Source organism: Macaca fascicularis, chromosome 19 (assembly GCF_037993035.2).
Source record: "Macaca fascicularis isolate 582-1 chromosome 19, T2T-MFA8v1.1".
In the NCBI taxonomy this organism is placed as follows: Eukaryota; Metazoa; Chordata; class Mammalia; order Primates; family Cercopithecidae; genus Macaca; species Macaca fascicularis.
In genome coordinates this window covers 60680909-60698001 of record NC_088393.1, presented here as the reverse complement: position 1 = coordinate 60698001, position 17093 = coordinate 60680909, and the positions used below count along the sequence as shown (strand labels likewise).

The window sequence follows — 17093 nt, the reverse complement described above, 5'->3', positions numbered from 1 at the left end:
TGGTAGAGACGGGGTTTCACCATGTTAGCCAGGATGGCCTCAATCTCCTGACCTCGTGATCCGTCCGTCCCGGCCTCCCAAAGTGCTGGGATTACAGGCTTGAGCCACCGCGCCCGGCCTATAGATCACTCTTAAGGAAACATCAGATAATCCATTTAGGAGACAAACAATATAAATGTGATGTATGTGGCAAGGTCTTTAATTGGAAGCAAAACCTTGCATGTCATCGTAGATTTCACACTGGTGAGAAATCTTACAAGTGTAATGAGTGTGGCAAAACCTTCAGTCAGATGTCATCCCTTGTATACCATCGTAGACTTCATACTGGAGAGAAACCTTACAAATGTGAAGAATGTGATGAAGCTTTCAGTTTCAAATCAAACCTTGAAACACACAGAAGAATTCATACTGGAGAGAAATCTTACAGGTGTAATGAATGTGGCAAGACCTTCAGTCACAAGTCATCCCTTACACGCCATTGTAGACTTCATACTGGAGCGAATCCTTACAAGTGTAATGAGTGTGGCAAGATCTTCATTCAGACGTCATCCCTTATATACCATCGTAGAGTTCATACTGGAGAGAAACCTTACAAATGTGAAGAATGTGATGAAGCTTTCAGTTTCAAAGCAAACCTTGAAAGACATAGGAGAATTCATACTGGAGAAAAACCTTATAAGTGTAATGATTGTGGCAAGACATTCAGTCAGATGTCATCCCTTGTATACCATTATAGACTTCATACTGGAGAGAAACCTTACAAATGTGAAGAATGTGATAAAACTTTTCATTTCAAATCAAACATTGAAAATCACAGGATAATTCATACTGGAGAGAAACCTTACAAGTGTAATGAATGTGGCAAGGTTTTTAATCGAAAACCACACCTTGCACATCATCATAGAATTCATACTGGAGAGAAACTTTTCAAGTGTAATGAGTGTGGCAAGACCTTCAGTCAAAATTCAGTCCTTGTAATTCATAAGGCAATTCATACTGGAGAGAAATCTTACAAGTGTAAGGAATGTGGCAAGTCCTTCAGTCAGAAGTCATCCATTACAAGCCATCATAGACTTCATACTGGAAAGAAACCTTACAGATGTGAAGAATGTGACAAAGTTTTCAGTCACAAATCAAGCCTTGAAAAGCATAGGAGAATTCATACTGGAGAGAAACCATACAAATGTAAGGTTTGTGACAAAGCTTTCGGGCGTGATTCACACCTGGCATGACATACTAGAATTCACACTGGAGAGAAACCTTACAAGTGTAATGAATGTGGTAAAGTTTTTAGTCAAAAAGCAAAGCTTGCATGGCATCATTGAATTCATACTGGAGAGAAACCTTACAAATGTGAAGAATGTGACAAAGTTTACAGTCACAATCCAGCCTCGAAAGACAGAATTCATACTGGAGAGAAATCATACAAATGTAAGAGTTTGTGACAAGGCTTTCAGGAGTGATTCACACCTGGCAGAACATACTAGGATTCACACTGGAGAGAAAACTTAAAAGTGTAATGAGTGTGACAGAGCCTTTAATGGGCAGTCAACACTTATTCACCATTAAGCAATCCATGGTATAAGGAAACTTTACTAATGTAATGATTGTCACAAAGTCTTCAGTAACGCTACAACCATTGCAAATCATTGGAGAATCCATAATGAAGTGAGATGTTACAAGTGTGACAAATGTGGGAAAATTTTCAGACATCGTTCATACCTTGAGAGAAACCTTACAAATGTCCTACTAGAGAGAAACCTTACAAATGTCATGATTGTGGCAAGGTCTTCAGTCAAGCTTCATCGTATGCAAAACATAGGAGAATTCATACAGGAAAGAAACCTCACAAGTGTGATGATTGTGGCAAAGCCTTTCCTTCACGTTCACAGCTCATTACACATCAGAGAATCTATACTGGAAAGAAAGCTTACAAATACTGTAAGTGTAAAATATCTTCACTCTGAGGTCACTCCTTGAAGAACATCAGAAAATTCATTCTTGAGATAATCGTTGCAAATGCCATGAGTATAGCAAACCATCACACGTTAATTGATATTAGAGTCAATTCAGCGTTGACTTCAGTTTGAGTTGACTTAACTTTGAGTTCAAGCATTAATTGACATTAAAGTGTTTATGTTAAGAAGATTGCACTGGGCAGGGTGGCTCACGCCTGTAATCCCAGCACTTTGGGAGGCCAAGGCAGATAGATCACTTGAGGTCAGGAGTTTGAGAGCAGCCTGACTAGCAGACGTGAGTCATTTTTTCCAGCCTGTTTTTTGTTTAACGAAAACTGATAGGGATTTTTATGGGTATTGTGTTGAATCTGAATCACACTGGTTTGTATAATTATTAAACAATATTAATACTTCTAATCCATCAATATGGGTCGTATCTCTAGTTTTTTTGATCGATGTTTGTAGATTTTAATGTAAAAGCTTCTCACCTCCTTAATTAAGCTTACTCGTAATTATTTCTTTAAGTTCTAGAGCAAATGGAAGTGTGTTCTTAATTTTCTGTATGCCCTATGTAAATGAAGTAGATGAAGGAAAGATACGAGGTCATTTACTCAGCATGGGCCATATGGAGAGGATATTTTCTATCTTGAATGAAGTGTGACTCGGCCTTATGTTCCCTGTCTCCAGATCCTCTTCTCTTGCCTCAGGACAAGGGGGAGATTGGGGACAGTGAAAAGATTAGTGAGAAAGAGGAACAAGAGGTGAAACAAGTTTTAAGAATGGGGTAGGAGAGAAGTGGGACACAAAATGAGCAGAAACCCATGGGGAAATGCAGAGAAGAAATAGAGAAGGTGAGAAAGAGCTATGTACAGAATGAGGGAGGGAAACAGTAATGAAGACGAGGAGGGACCCAGGGTGCAGATGGACGGTGAGTTGGTTGGATGTGATGAGGAAGTGATGACATGTTGCTTTCTCTGTTTAGAAGGTAAGAAATTTAAAATTTGTTTAAATTATACAGATGAGAAGGAAAGTTGCAAAACGGCTGTCTCTAAATGTCGTTCATTTTATAACGATGGTGTCAGAGACCAGAGGACAGTGACTTAACTCGTTAGTTGTGGATCACCCTCTTCCCTTTTCATTGATGGGGTGGAGAGTTGGGGACTGAAGTGACTGTAATCCCAGCACTTTGGGAGGCCAAGGCGGGCGGATCACGAGGTCAGGAGATCCAGACCATCCTGGCCAAAATGGTGACCTCGTCTGTACTAAAAATACAAAAAAAAAAAAAAAAAAAAAAAAAAAGTGACTGAGTCTCTGTTACTACAGGAAACCTGACAAAAGGAATATTAAAAATGCTTTTGTTCTCTTTTTGTAATGAGTTTCCTTTTTTTCTAGTTCATCTTCATTTCATTAGTTGCTTTTTATTTTTATTTTATTTTTATTTTTGAGACCGAGTCTAGCTCTGTCACCCAGGCTGGAGTGCAGTGGCGCGATCTCAGCGCACTGCAAGCTCCGCCTCCCGTGTTTAAGCCATTCTCCTGCCTCAGCCTCCCGAGTAGCTGGGACTACAGGCGCCCGCCACCTCGCCCGGCTAGTTTTTCGTATTTTTTAGTAGAGAGGGGGTTTCACCGTGTTAGCCAGGATGGTCTCGATCTGACCTCGTGATCCACCCATCTCGGCCTCCCAAAGTGGTGGGATTGCAGGCTTGACCCACTGCGCCCGGCCCTTCATTTTAATTATATTGAGACACTCTTACTGTTGCCCAGGCTGGAGTGCAGTGATAGGTTCACAGCTCATTGCAGCTGCAACCTCCTGGGCTCAAGTGATTTTCCCACCTCTGCCTTTGGAGAGCAGCTGGGACCACAGGAGTGCCCCACCAGACCTGGCTAATGTTTGCCTTTTTTTTTTCTCGGTTTTTTTTTTTTTTTTTTTTTTTTTTTTTTGAGATTCTTTTTGTCGCCTAGTCTGGAGTGAAGTGGCATGATCTTGCCTGACTGCAACCTCCATCTCCCAGGGTCAAGTGATTCTCCTGTCTCAGCCTCCTGAGTAGCTGAGACTACAGTCGTGCACCACCATGCCTGGTTAATTTTTGTATTTTCAGCAGAGATGGGTTTCTCTATGTTGGACAGGCTGGTCTTAAACTCCTGACCTCAAGCGATCTGCCCACCTTCGCCTCCCAGAGTGGTAGGATTACAGGCATGGGCCACCTCGCCTGGCCAGATGTCTTTGTTTTTTGTAGAGACCGGGTTTTGCCATGTAGTCCAGGCTGGTGTTGAACTGCTGGACTCAAGTGACCCAGCTGCATCGGCCTCCCAAAGTGATGGGATTACAGGTAAGAGCCACCACGTGAGCCTGTTTTTTAATAAAACAAAAAACAATTACTTCTGAAATAAGTTTTGGTAGTATCCTATCAGCTCACATCTTTTTTTTTTTTTTTTTTTTTTTTTGACAGAGTCTTGCTCTGTCGCCCAGCCTAGAGTGCAATCGCATGATCCCGAAGTGATGGGATAACAGGCATGGGCCACCACGCCTGGCCCAATGTTTTCTTTCTATTTGTATATTTTTTATATTGTCCATAAAACCAAGACTTCCACAGTGACTTACAGAATCTGATAATCTTTCATGAAAAAGTACAATAAAATGCAACAATAGAGAAAAAATGTTCAAAAATACCTTCACGTGGATTTGTGAACACAGTCTTTGATCAAATCGATACTTAATTTCTTTTTTCTCATTTTGTGTGAGGGTGATAACTCACTCCTTCATAATGTTTTGTTGAAACGTGTTTTTCTTTTATCTTTTTTGAGATGGAGTCTTGCTCTGTTGCCCAGCCTGGAGTGCAGTGGTGTGATCTCTGCTCATGGCAGGCTCCACCTCCCGGGTTCACACCATTCCCCTGCCTCAGCCTCCCTAGTAACTGGGACTACAGGCGCCTGTTACCACGCCCGGCTATTTTTTTTTTTTTTTTTTTTTTTTTTTTGTATTTTTAGTAGAGACGAGGTTTCACCATGTTGGCCAGGATGGTCGCGATCTCTTGACCTCATGATCTGCCCACCTCAGCCTCCCAAAGTGCTGGGATTGCAGGCGTGAGCCACTGCGCCCGGCCCTGAAATGTGTTTTTCATTTTAGGGATGCTTGACTTTCAGGGATGTGGCTATAGAATTCTCTTTGGCAGAGTGGAAATGTCTGAACCCTGCACAGAGGGCTTAGTACAGGGCCATGATGTTGGAGAACTACAGGAACCTGGAGTCTGTGGGTGAGGAAAATGTCCCTGCAGATGTGAGGAGTCTGCCTTTGTCTATCTTGGCTCTTCCTGGTTTTGTATTCTCTTTAGTGATTTTGTTCCATACATGTTTTTTTTTTTTTTAAGATAGTTTCTCTCTTGTTGCCTAGGGTAGAGTGCAGAGATGGGGTTTCTCCGTGTTGGTCAGACTGGCCTTGAACTGCTGACCTCAGGTGATCTGCCCACCTCAGCCTACCAAAGTGCTGGGATTACAGGTGTGAGCCACCATGCCGGGCCCTTATACATGCTTTTGATGTACATGTCATTATTTTCTGCAGTGATGACCCTGCTATCAGTCATGGATATCTTCTTAGGGACTCTTCTATAGAGTGGGTTTACATAAAAACAGAAAATTCATGAAGAACACTTTGACTATTATGATTGAACATCATCCTGCTCTAGGCGGAGATGCCCCTGGAAGCCCTGAGCAGAATTGTCAACATGGCCCAGGATATGAAATAGAAAGCATGACACTGACTGACAAGTGTTTCTGACTGTCATGCTGAATTTTTTTTTTTCCCCCAATAGAATCTCCCTCTGTTGCCCAGGCTGGAGTGCAGTGGTACCATCTTGGCTCATTGCAACCCCTGCCTCCTGTGTTCAAGTAAATCTCCTGCCTCAGCCTCCCTTGTAGCTAGGATTACAATCATGCACCACCACACCCAGCCAATTATATTTTTAGTAGAGACAGGGTTTTACCTTGTTGCCCAAGCTGGTCTTGAACTTTTGACCTCAGGCAATCCACCCTCCTTGGCCTCCTAAAGTGCTGGGATTACAGGCATGAGCCACCATGCCTGGCCCATTTTGGTTTTTGAGGAGCATCACAGAAGCATCTCTCACTGGCACTGTGACAATGTTCATCCCATAAACTAATGATCATCTTCTCTAAGCAGCAGTCAGTGGTGTTGAAATTCTTCCTAGTGAGGATGTCATTTGGGCTCACAGCCTCCTATGTATGAGGCTCTTGACTGAACTCTTGTTCATTTCACATTTTTTTTTTTTTTTTTTTTTGAGACGGAGTCTTGCTCTGTCTCCCAGGCTGGAGTGCAGTGGCCGGATCTTGGCTCACTGCAAGCTCTGCCTCCCGGGTTCACACCATTCTCCTGCCTCAGCCTCCTGAGTAGCTGGGACTACAGGCATCCGCCACCTCGCCCGGCTAGTTTTTTGTATTTTTTAGTAGAGACGGGGTTTCACCGTGTTAGCCAGGATGGTCTTGATCTCCTGACCTCGTGATCCGCCCGTCTCGGCCTCCCAAAGTGCTGGGATTACAGGCTTGAGCCACCGCGCCCGGCCCCATTTCACATTTTTTATGCTAATATGTGTCATTGTTCATTTTTAACATGAAAACCTATGTTCAGTTTGTCGTGGGATCAACACAGTAACAGATATGGTTTTCATCAATCTTATTGAGGGAGCTTGTGAGGTTGAATGAAGTCTCCATATTTTAGTTCTACTGTAAAATTGTTTAAGACACAGTGGCTTTCAACTTGTTCTTTTCTATGTATTTTTTTTTTTTTTTTTTTAATTTTTGAATTGGAGTTTGCTCTGTTGCCCATGCTTGAGTGCAGTGGTGCAATCTCGGACCTCTGCAAACTCTGCCTCCCTGGTTTAAGGAATTCTCCTGCCTCAGCTGCCTGAGTAGCTGGGATTACAGGCGTGTACCATTATGCCTGCCTACTTTTTGTATTGCTAGTAAAAACGGGGTTTCTCCATGTTGACCAGACTGGTCTTGAACCCCTGACCCCAGGTGATATGCCTGGCCACGCCTCCCAATGTGCTGGAATTACAGGCATGAGCCACTATGCCCAGCCCATTTCTATGTATTATAAATGCAGTTTTATTTTATTTAATTTTCAGTTCCCTATTCTTGGTGATAGTCTTCATATTTTTCTTTTATAACTGCATGGTGAGTATTGTATCAGGGAGTGACTCTTGATTTACATTTTTTTTCTCTTTTTTTTTTTTCTTTTTTGAGGCTGAGTCTTAGTTCATTGCCCAGGGTGAAGTGTAGTGGTGTGATCTCAGTTCACTGCAACCTCTGCCTTATGGGTTCAAGTGATCCTGTTGCCTCAGCCTCCCAAGTAGCAGGGATTACCAAGCCTGGCTAATTTTTGGTAATTCTATTACAGACGGAGGTTTTACTATGTTGGCCAGGCTGTTTTTGAACACCTGGCCTCACGTGATCCACTTGCCTCAGATTCCCAAACTGCTAGGAATATGGGCATGGCCCCTGGCCGCATTCGAGTTTGTTTTTAAGGCTGAATAATATTCCATTGTATGTGTATACCACATTTTGTTCATATATTTTTCTGTGGATGGACATCTGGGTTAGTTCCTTCTCTTTACTATTATAAATAATACTGCTAGGCCGGGCACAGTGGCTGACACCTGTTATCCCAGCACTTTGGAAGACTGAGGCAGGCGGATCACCTGAGGTCAGGGGGTCCAGGCCAGCCTAGCCAACATGGTGAAACTCCCATCTCTACTCAAAATACAAAAAAAAAAAAAAAAAAAAACTAGCCAGGCATGGTGGCAGGCACCTGTAATCCTAGCTACTCAGGAGTCTTAGGTAGGAGAATTGCTTGAACTGGGAGGGAGAGGTTGCAATGAGCCAAGATCGAGCTATTGTCCTTTAGCCTGCGTGACAGAGCGAGACTCCGTCTCAACAACAACATCAACAAAATACTGCTAGAGATATTCTTGAAGATCCTATTTTCAATTCTTTTGGGGCATGCAGTTACTCAATTATGAATTATTTTAATTCAATTATGAATTATATAGGGGTATTCAATTATGAATTATTTGAGGAACTGTGATACATTTTTTCAAAGAGGCTATTTCATTATACATTCCCAGCAACAGTGCAAAAGGCTTTTCCATCTCCACATTTTTACCAACACTTTTTATTATCTATTCTTTTGGATAGTAAATATTTTAATGTACTTGAAGTGATATTTCATTGTAGTTTTGATTAGTTTTTCCCTACATGCTCTGTTTTTCACTTTTTTTGTGCTTATTGGTTCTATGCTTATTGGTCATTGGTCTATGATTTCTGCAGAAATGTGTATTCAGTTCCTGGACTCATTTTCTTTATTTTTTATTCTTATTTTTTTGAGACGGAGTCTTGCTCTATTGGTAGGCTAGAGTGCAGTTTTGCGATCTCAGCTCACTGCAACCTCTGCCTCCTGGATTCAAACAATTCTCCTGCCTCAGGCTCCTGAGTAGCTGGGACTACAGGTGCGTGCCACCACGCCTGGCTAATTTTTTTGTATTTTTTTTTTTTTTTTTTTTTTTTGAGACGGAGTCTCGCGCTGTCGCCCAGGCTGGAGTGCAGTGGCCGGATCTCAGCTCACTGCATGCTCCGCCTCCCGGGTTCACGCCATTCTCCTGCCTCCGCCTCCCCAGTAGCTGGGACTACAGGCGTCCGCCACCTCGGCCGGCTAGTTTTTTTGTATTTTTAGTAGAGACGGGGTTTCACCGTGTTAATCACGATGGTCTCGATCTCCTGACCTCGTGATCCGCCCGTCTCGGCCTCCCAAAGTGCTGGGATTACAGGCTTGAGCCACCGCGCCCGGCCATTTTTTTGTATTTTTAGTCGAGACGGGGTTTCACCATGTTGGCCAGGATGGTGTCAATCTCTTGACCTCGTGATCTGCCCAACTCGGCCTCCTAAAGTGCTGGGATTACAGGTGTGAGCCACTGTGCCCAGCCCCTGGACTCATTTTCTAATTGTGTTTTTTGATTGTTGTTGTCAAATGGTAGTAATTCGTTATGTATTCTAGATATTAATCCCTGATCAAATATGTATTTTCCACAGTTTTTCCATGGAATCTTTAGTGTTTTCCACATATCAGGTGACATCTTCTGTGAACACAGAGCATTGTACTTTTCCTTTTCTGCTGCTTGGCATTTATTTCTTTTTCTTGTCTAATTTCTCTGGTCAGGATTCCAGTAGTATGCTGAATAGAAATAGCGGAAGCAGGCTTCTTAGTCTCTTTCCTGATCTTAGAGGAAAAGATCTGTCTTTCACCACCCGGTGTGATGGTAACTGCGGGTTTCTCCTAAATGGCCTTTATTATGTTGAGGTAGGTTTCTTGTATTCTTTGTGTGTTGAGTGTTTTTATTTCAAAACAATGTTGTTTTTTTTTTTTTTTTTTTTTTGATTTTCAATAGTTTGTTCATAATGTGTCTCTTCAATGGTGTGTTGGGGTTCATTCTAGTTGGAGTTTATTGAACTTCAAGGCATTGTAAATCCATTATTTTCTTTAAACGTGGGATGTAGTCACTGTCATTTCTTCAAATGAGCATTCTGAATGTGTGTGTTCTCCTTGTGGAGCTGCTGTCATGTGTACGTTCTCCTGCCTCTCAGTGAAGCAAAAGTCTGTGAGGCCCCACTGGGCTGTCTCCTTATCTGTTCATTTTGCTCCTCAGACACAGCGATTTTCAAGAACCTGTCTTGAAGTCTGCTCATTCTTTCTTCTGCCTAATTAGCTCTGCTTTTAAATTATTCTAGTAAAACTTTCACTTTATTTCTTATATTGCTGATCCAGAATTTTCATTTTTTATTACAGTTTGTCTGTTGATATTCACGTTTTGTTCGTGTATTTGTTTCTTGATTTTGTTTAGTTTACTACTTCTGTTTCTCTTCAGTTTCCTGAGTGTCTTTAAGACAGTTCTTTCAAGTTTTACTCTTGCTTCTCAGAAGCTTCAGTTTGTGCTATGCTTCAGTGTCCATAATTTCTCTCTCCCTCCACCCTCCCAACCCTGCTGGCAGGGCAGAATATGTGCTTCTCTAACCTGCTGCAGAGCCTGGTAGTATTTTTGGCAACCTCCAAGCTGATTTACAAACTGTACCAGTGTTTCTTTCAATAATCCCAGTCGAAAAAGAAAGAATCCAGTTCTTCATGCCAATGGCAGACAAGCCAGAACAGTGAATGCAAGTTTTACTTTTCTTTTTTCCCAAGAAGAGAATAATGAGGGGAGGGTACTGCCCTGTGCTGGGGAGGAGGGTGGGCAGAGATGAGCAAATTTCCACAACCTGGCCTTCCAATTCAGTTCAATTTTGTATTGGTGTTCGTTGGATACTGCAGTTTCCTTACTGGTTTCTAGACCTTTCCCAAAGATTTATATATATATATATTGTGATGGAGTCTTGTTTTGTCATCCAGACTGGAGTGAAGTGATGCGATCTTGGCTCACTGCAACCTCTGCCTCCTGGGTTCAAGCAATTCTTCTTCCTCAGTCTCCTAAGTAGCTGGGATTACAGGCATGCACCACCACACCCAGCTAATTTTTGTATTTTTAGTAGAGACAGGGATTCACCATATTAGCCAGGCTAGTCTCGAACTCCTGACCTCAGGTGATTCACCCACCTCGGCCTCCAAAAGTACTGGAATTACAGGCATGAGCCACCATACCTGGCCTACAAAGATTTTTTTAATGAAACATTTGGTTGAGTTGGTGTTTCCATGAGAATGTGAGGGCATGGCATTTGCTAGTCTGTCATCTTCACTTTTCATGTCTCATTTATTCCAGACACTGTGTTTAAAAGCCCAGGGATATGATTTCAAATAATACAGGAACCAGGAAAAGAAACACCATTTTTGTTGTATAAGAAACAACATTTACCCTCAAATTTTCATATGGCAAATATTTTAGTTAGCACATTATTGTTTTTCTTCACTAATGTGACATACATAGGCAACAATCTCCATCTCGCTGTGTTTCTTTTCCTTTTCTTTTTCTTTTATTTTCTTTTTTTTTTTTTTTTTTTTGAGACAGAGTCTCTCTCTGTCGCCCAGGCTGGAGTGCAGTGGTGCGATCTCGGCTCACTGCAAGCTCTGCCTGCTGGGTTCATGCCATTCTCCTGTCTCAGCCTCCCAAGTAACTGGGACTACACGCACCCGCCACCACGCCCAGCTAATTTTTTTGTATTTTGTTTAGTAGAGATGGGGTTTCACCATCTTAGCCAGGCTGGTCTCGAACTCCTGACCTCGTGGTCTGCCCGCCTTGGCCTCCCAAAGTGCTAGGATCACAGGTGTGAGCCACCGCACCTGGCCTCTTTTTCTTTTTTCTTTTTTTTTTTTTGAGATGGAGTCTTGCTCTGTCACCCAGACTGGAGTGCCGTGGTGCGATCTTGACTCACAGTAACCTCCAGTTCCCGGGTTCAAGCAACTCTCTTGCCTTAGCCTCTCAAGTAGCTGGGATTACAGGCACGTGCCACCATGCCCGGGCAATGTATTGTATTTTTTTAGTACAGACAGTGTTTCACCATGCTGGTCTCGAACTCCTGACCTCGTCATCTGCCCACTTTGGCCTCCGAAGTGCTGAAATTACAGGCATGAGCCACTGCACTTGGCCTGGCTCTGTTTTCACAAACACATCTCTACCTACTCAGCAAGGGAATCATTGTTTATTCCCATGGTCTCCTACACTGCTATACTCTTCATAGGGTTTACTCACGTTTTCTTGTGTGTATGCAATTCTGAAATCTACACAGGTTATATTGTTGAGTATATTCTTGAAACTAGGAATCAGAGGCATTTAATTTAAGAGATGTAAAACTGCTTTCACCTCAGGCCACCATACTGCTGCTTTCTTGGGTCTCTTTCATTCTTGTCACTTGCACATATTGTAATTTGAATATTTAACCTTGGGTCAATATTTTACCATTTGCTAAATTAGTTCTACTTTCCTCCAAGCTCAAAATTTGGTCTATCGTAGTGGAATTATATTGCCACAGACGTGCATGCACAAAGTTCACTCCTATATGCCCATTACTTCGTGCCCTCCACACTTGCCTTCCCTTTCCAGGCCTTGCATCACTTGATACTGTGATCTGGATACAAATACTGTTGCTTTCCAGCCTATTGATTTGTAATGCTGAGCACCCCAATTTCCCCATGAGCCCCTCCCTTCCAACACTACTCTGAGTAAGTCAAGACCTTATTCATCCACTGGACAAAATTATAGGAGGCTGCCTGAATCAATGTGTGCAGGCATGATGACTCAGCACATGGTCCATGAGGGATGACTTAGCACCACTGTCGCAGCACAGCTCAGCCCTTGTGTCCCAGCTCAGCCCTTGTATCCCCCTTGATGTGCTTCTTTCTGTTCTCTTTGTATTTTCTGTGACTGGTCATTTTCTGTACTGCCTGGGCTGACTATTGTGCTTAAGATGATGTCATGGAATCATTCAGGCCTAGGATCAAGTCTTGTCCCTCACCTACCATACGTTCAAATTAAGGTCATATACATGAACACTGTGGGCCTGGTGTCCTTATTTGAGAAGTAATGTTAATTTGCCTCCAGATTTTTTTTTTTTTTTGAGACGGAGTTTCACTCTTGTTGCCCAGTCTGGAGTGCAATGGCGCAATCTCGGCTCACCACAACCTCTGCTCCCCAGGTTCAAGCAATTCTCTTGCCTGAGGCTCCCAAGTAGCTGGGATTACAGGCATGCACCTACATGCCTGGCTAATTTTGCATTTTTAGTAGAGACGGTGTTTCTCCATGTTGGTTAGCCTGGTCTCCAACTTCTGACCTCAGGTGATCCACCTCTCTCGGCCTCCCAAAGTGCTGAGATTACAGGAGTGAGCCACCATACCCAGCTGCCTTCAGGGTTTTAAAACACATTAATGCTATTAGATGGCTTCACATTTTGCAGTTTTTATAGTACAGACTCTAAACTTCCTTTGTGTAGTAAGAGTTGTCAACCTTCGGTGATGATGATGACATTCTCCTTTTCCTGTTTCAGTCATTTCACTGTCCTGTCAGAAATAGCTTAGGCTGGCTGGCCGTGGTTGCTCAGGCCTCAGATCCCAGCAATCTGAGATACCATGATGGGTAGATCTGTTGAGGTCAGGAGTGTGACACCAGTCAGGCCAACATGATAAAACTTCAAATTTACTAAATACAAAAAATTGGCCAGGTTTGGTGGGTCACCCTGTTACCCAGGCTAGAGTGCAATGATGTAATCTTGGCTCACTGCATCCTCCACCTCCTGGGTTCAAACGTTTTTTCTGCCTTACCCTCCTGAGTAGCTGAAATTACAGGTGCCTGCCACAATGTCCAGCTAATTTTTTTGTATTTTTAGTAGAGATGGGGCTTCACCATGTTGGCCAGGCTGGTCCCGAACTCCTGACCTCGTGATCTGCCTGCCTCAGCCTCCCAAAGTGCTGGGATTACAGGTGTGAGCCACCATGCCTGGCCGTTAGTCAATTCTTATACTTTGTAATGCTGTGTATTTTCTTGACCTCATACGTCAGAAGGTAGTGGTCTTGACATGTATTTCAGTTTTTATGTCGTGTGCTCCTGGTAAGTAGAAGTTGTGACTTTTTTCTTAAGAGGGAATTGTTTAGAATTCTGCAGGCTGTATAAATGTACTTATTATTTGTTTGCAGGTTTTATCATGAGTTACAAAATTTCATTAATTGATTTTCATGATTTTACATATGGTTTTTCGGTATGTGTTATGCAATATAACTGACACACTCCACTCGTTAATGTCACAAAGTGTCACCGGGCGCTGTGGCTCTTGTCCATAATCCTCAGACTTTGGGAGGTGGAAGCGGGTGGATCACTAGAGGTCAGGAGTTCTCTGCGTAGATATAGATAATTTTATGACATTTATTCAGAAAAATATGGTATGAACATTTTCTTTTTCTCATTTTTTTTTCTTTTTTCTTGTTTCCTTTGGTTATTATTATTTATTTATTTATTTATTTATTTATTTATTTTTTTTTTTGAGACGGAGCCTCATTTTTGCCGTCCGGACTGAAGTGCAGTGGTGTGACCTCAGCTAACTGCAGCCTCTGCCTCCCAGGTGGAAGTGATTCTTGTGCCTCCACCTTCTGAGTAGCTGGGACCTCTGTCGCGGGCTTCCATGCCTGGCTAATTTTTGTAATCTTTTCTTATCTTGTCAGTGCTATGATTGTTTGACAATACAGAATTTCCATTGATTTTGATTATCCTTACATGAGGTTGTTGTTTATTATTTGCCAAAATAGTATATTTTGTGGTACTTTAGCATTTATTTGTATAGAGTAAATATGCTGTAAATATGAAGAGTATATATTGTTTGCTTCATTGATGTGACAGTTATTTTTTATTTTTTTTTGCAAACTGTGATGCGCTTTAGGGTCACAGTGGAAAACACTCCTGACTTTAGGCTTACACGTTTGTGCCCTGTAAGTGTTTTTTCATGATATTGAAAATAGACTTCCATAGAAATGATTTGAAGGACATGTAATCGCCCTTTATTTATTATAGAATCTTACTCCTTTTGTGTTCCTAAACTTTGAAGATCACGTTTGGGAAGTTTAAAATAAGTATTTTTTGTGTCATATTTACATATTTCAGTATATTTATCATCTGTACTTAATTTGAAACCTATTGGTGTTTATATTTTGTAGATATCTCTTCCAAATGCATGATGAAGGAGGTCTTGTCAACATACAGAAGTGTTCCACACAGGGACATTGCAAAGACATGAAAGTCATCGCACTGGAGATTTTTTTTTTTTTTTTTTTTTGAGACGGAGTCTCGCTCTGTAGCCCAGGCTGGAGTGCAGTGGCCGGATCTCAGCTCACTGCAAGCTCCGCCTCCCGGGTTCACGCCATTCTCCTGCCTCAGCCTCCCGAGTAGCTGGGACCACAGGCGCTGCCACCTCGCCTGGCTATTTTTTGTATTTCTTAGTAGAGACGGGGTTTCACCGTGTTAGCCAGGATGGTCTCGATCTCCTGACCTCGTGATCCGCCCATCTCGGCCTCCCAAAGTGCTGGGATTACAGGCTTGAGCCACCGCACCCGGCCAAACTGAGATTTTTGTTTCCATAAAATTGAGAAAGATATTTATGAGTTTGAGTTTCAGTGGCAAGAAAATGAAAGAAATAGCCATGAAGCACCCATGACAAAAATCAAAAAGTTTACTGGTAGTACATACCAATATGATCAAAGCCATTCTGGAAGCAAACCTATTAAAGACCAGCTTGGATTAAGCTTTTATTCATATCTTCCAGAACTGTATATATTTCAGACCATGCCCAGCTAATTTTGTATTTTCAGTAAAGACAGGGTTTCTCCATGTTGGTCAGGCTGGTCTCAAACTCTCAACCTCAGGAGATCCGACCGCCTCGGCCTAACAAACTGCTGGTTTATGGTAGCTGCTAATTCTAGGATGCAAAGCCGGAATAAGAGCAGTCACCACCTTGCCTAACAAACCTGTGGCTGCACATATCTGTGCTGTCCAATAAAAAAACTTAGTTTTAAAAACAAAAAAGGGGGAGATGTTGGGATTCACTCAGGATGGTGACAGAAGTATTAAAGGGAAATGTCACGCACGTCCATGTGAAGAGGCCACCAAACAGGCTATGTGTGAGCAACAAGGCTGTTTGTTTCACCTGGGTGCGGCCAGGCTGAGTCTGAGAAAGGAGTCAGCAAAGGGTGGTGGGATTATCGTTAATTCTTATAGGTTTAGGATGGGTGGTGGAGTTAAGAGCAATTTTTTGCGGGCCAGGGGTGGATCTCACAAAGTACATTCTCAAGGGCAGGGAGAATATTACAAAGAACCTTCTCAAGGGTGGGGAGGGTGTATCGTACAAAGTATATTCACAAGGGCGGGGGAATATCACGAACTACAATATCGCAAGGGAAGGGAGGGTGTATTGTCACAAAGTCAACTGATCAGTTAGGGTGGAGAAGGAACAAATCACAATGGTGGAATGTCATCAGTTAACGCAGGAAGTGGTTATTTTCACTTCTTTCGTGGATCTTCAGTTGCTTCAGGCTATCTGGATGTATATGTGCAGGTCACGGGATATGATGGCTTAGCTTGGACTCAGAAGACTGACAGGAAATATTAGGGAAAGTTATAGGGAATAGTCACAAACCTTTTGGAAGGCTGAAAGATTACATAGCTTGTAATAATTGAACAGGCTGCAGGCAGCCCGTTCTTACCTTAGAGTATTAGGGGAGGTTGACCAGGGATATTGCACCCTAATGGCATTTACTTCAGACCCCAGTACTTGAGATTTGATCATTCCTAGAACTACTCTCTTAACCATGTTAATTATCCACAAGTGTGTTGACTCAAAGCCTCTGTTGTTAACTGCATACCAAATAAATGCCTGCAGTGTAAGCTGCTCCCAGCTGGCAGCTATGACAAACCTCTCTTGCTGTGCAGGCAGTCGGACACCCAGCAGAACTGGCAAAGCAGACTGTGTGTCAGTGTAGATTTTATTCATTCGTCGTTTGGCTCAGGGTCTGCGGGCAGCTCCCACCGCCCCCCCCCCCCCCCCCGTTTCCCGCCACCCCACCCCCGCTCCCGCCGCCACCACCCCCCTCCCCGGCCCCCGGAGCTAATACCTTCCTGTGAAGAGCAATACCTGAGACCCCCAAGCTCAGCCATCTTTCCGCTGCTGCTTCCTGAGTAGTTGGGACCTCAAGCTCCCATTCCCGCACTCACATCTCTGCTGTGTTTAAGCAGCAGGTAGTGACCTCCCTCTTCCCTGGCCTGAGCCCTCCGGTCGGCACCCCAGGCGGTGGCCCTAGGGAAGTCTCTGGAGCTGAGCACAGGGTGGACTCTCCCACTCCAGTGAATGGAGAATAGAAAGGCAGAGGATTTCTATTCCGTTCTGTGGGCCGTCAGCATCAAATTGTACGTTTGGCTCAGGCAAGGCTTTGCATTTCGCATTCTAGTTTGCATTCCTGCCCTAGACAGCTTCGAGGCTTTGGAATTAAATTGCTAAAATTAATTTCAATAACAAGGAACTTTCCTGGATCCAATTACCGCCACACCGCCACTTCTCAGGGACGTACTATTTCCCTGACTGCTGAGCTGCTCCAGCCTTACTGGTGGGT

At 43.0% G+C, this 17093-nt stretch overlaps 2 protein-coding genes and 1 pseudogene across 2 annotated transcripts in view; all 3 read left to right on the top strand.

Annotated features, from left to right (window-relative positions):
- Window positions 1-17093, top strand: part of LOC102131854 (uncharacterized) — a 104328-nt gene that overhangs the window by 31006 nt on the left and 56229 nt on the right. The gene's annotated exons all lie outside the window — the stretch shown is intronic.
- Window positions 17-2383, top strand: LOC123570185 (uncharacterized). Its single transcript, XM_074024623.1, has one exon. The coding sequence runs from the start codon at window positions 291-293 to the stop codon at window positions 1230-1232; it is 942 nt and encodes a 313-aa protein (XP_073880724.1). The 5' UTR covers window positions 17-290; the 3' UTR covers window positions 1233-2383.
- On the top strand, window positions 1273-2383 carry LOC141409133 (uncharacterized; annotated as a pseudogene).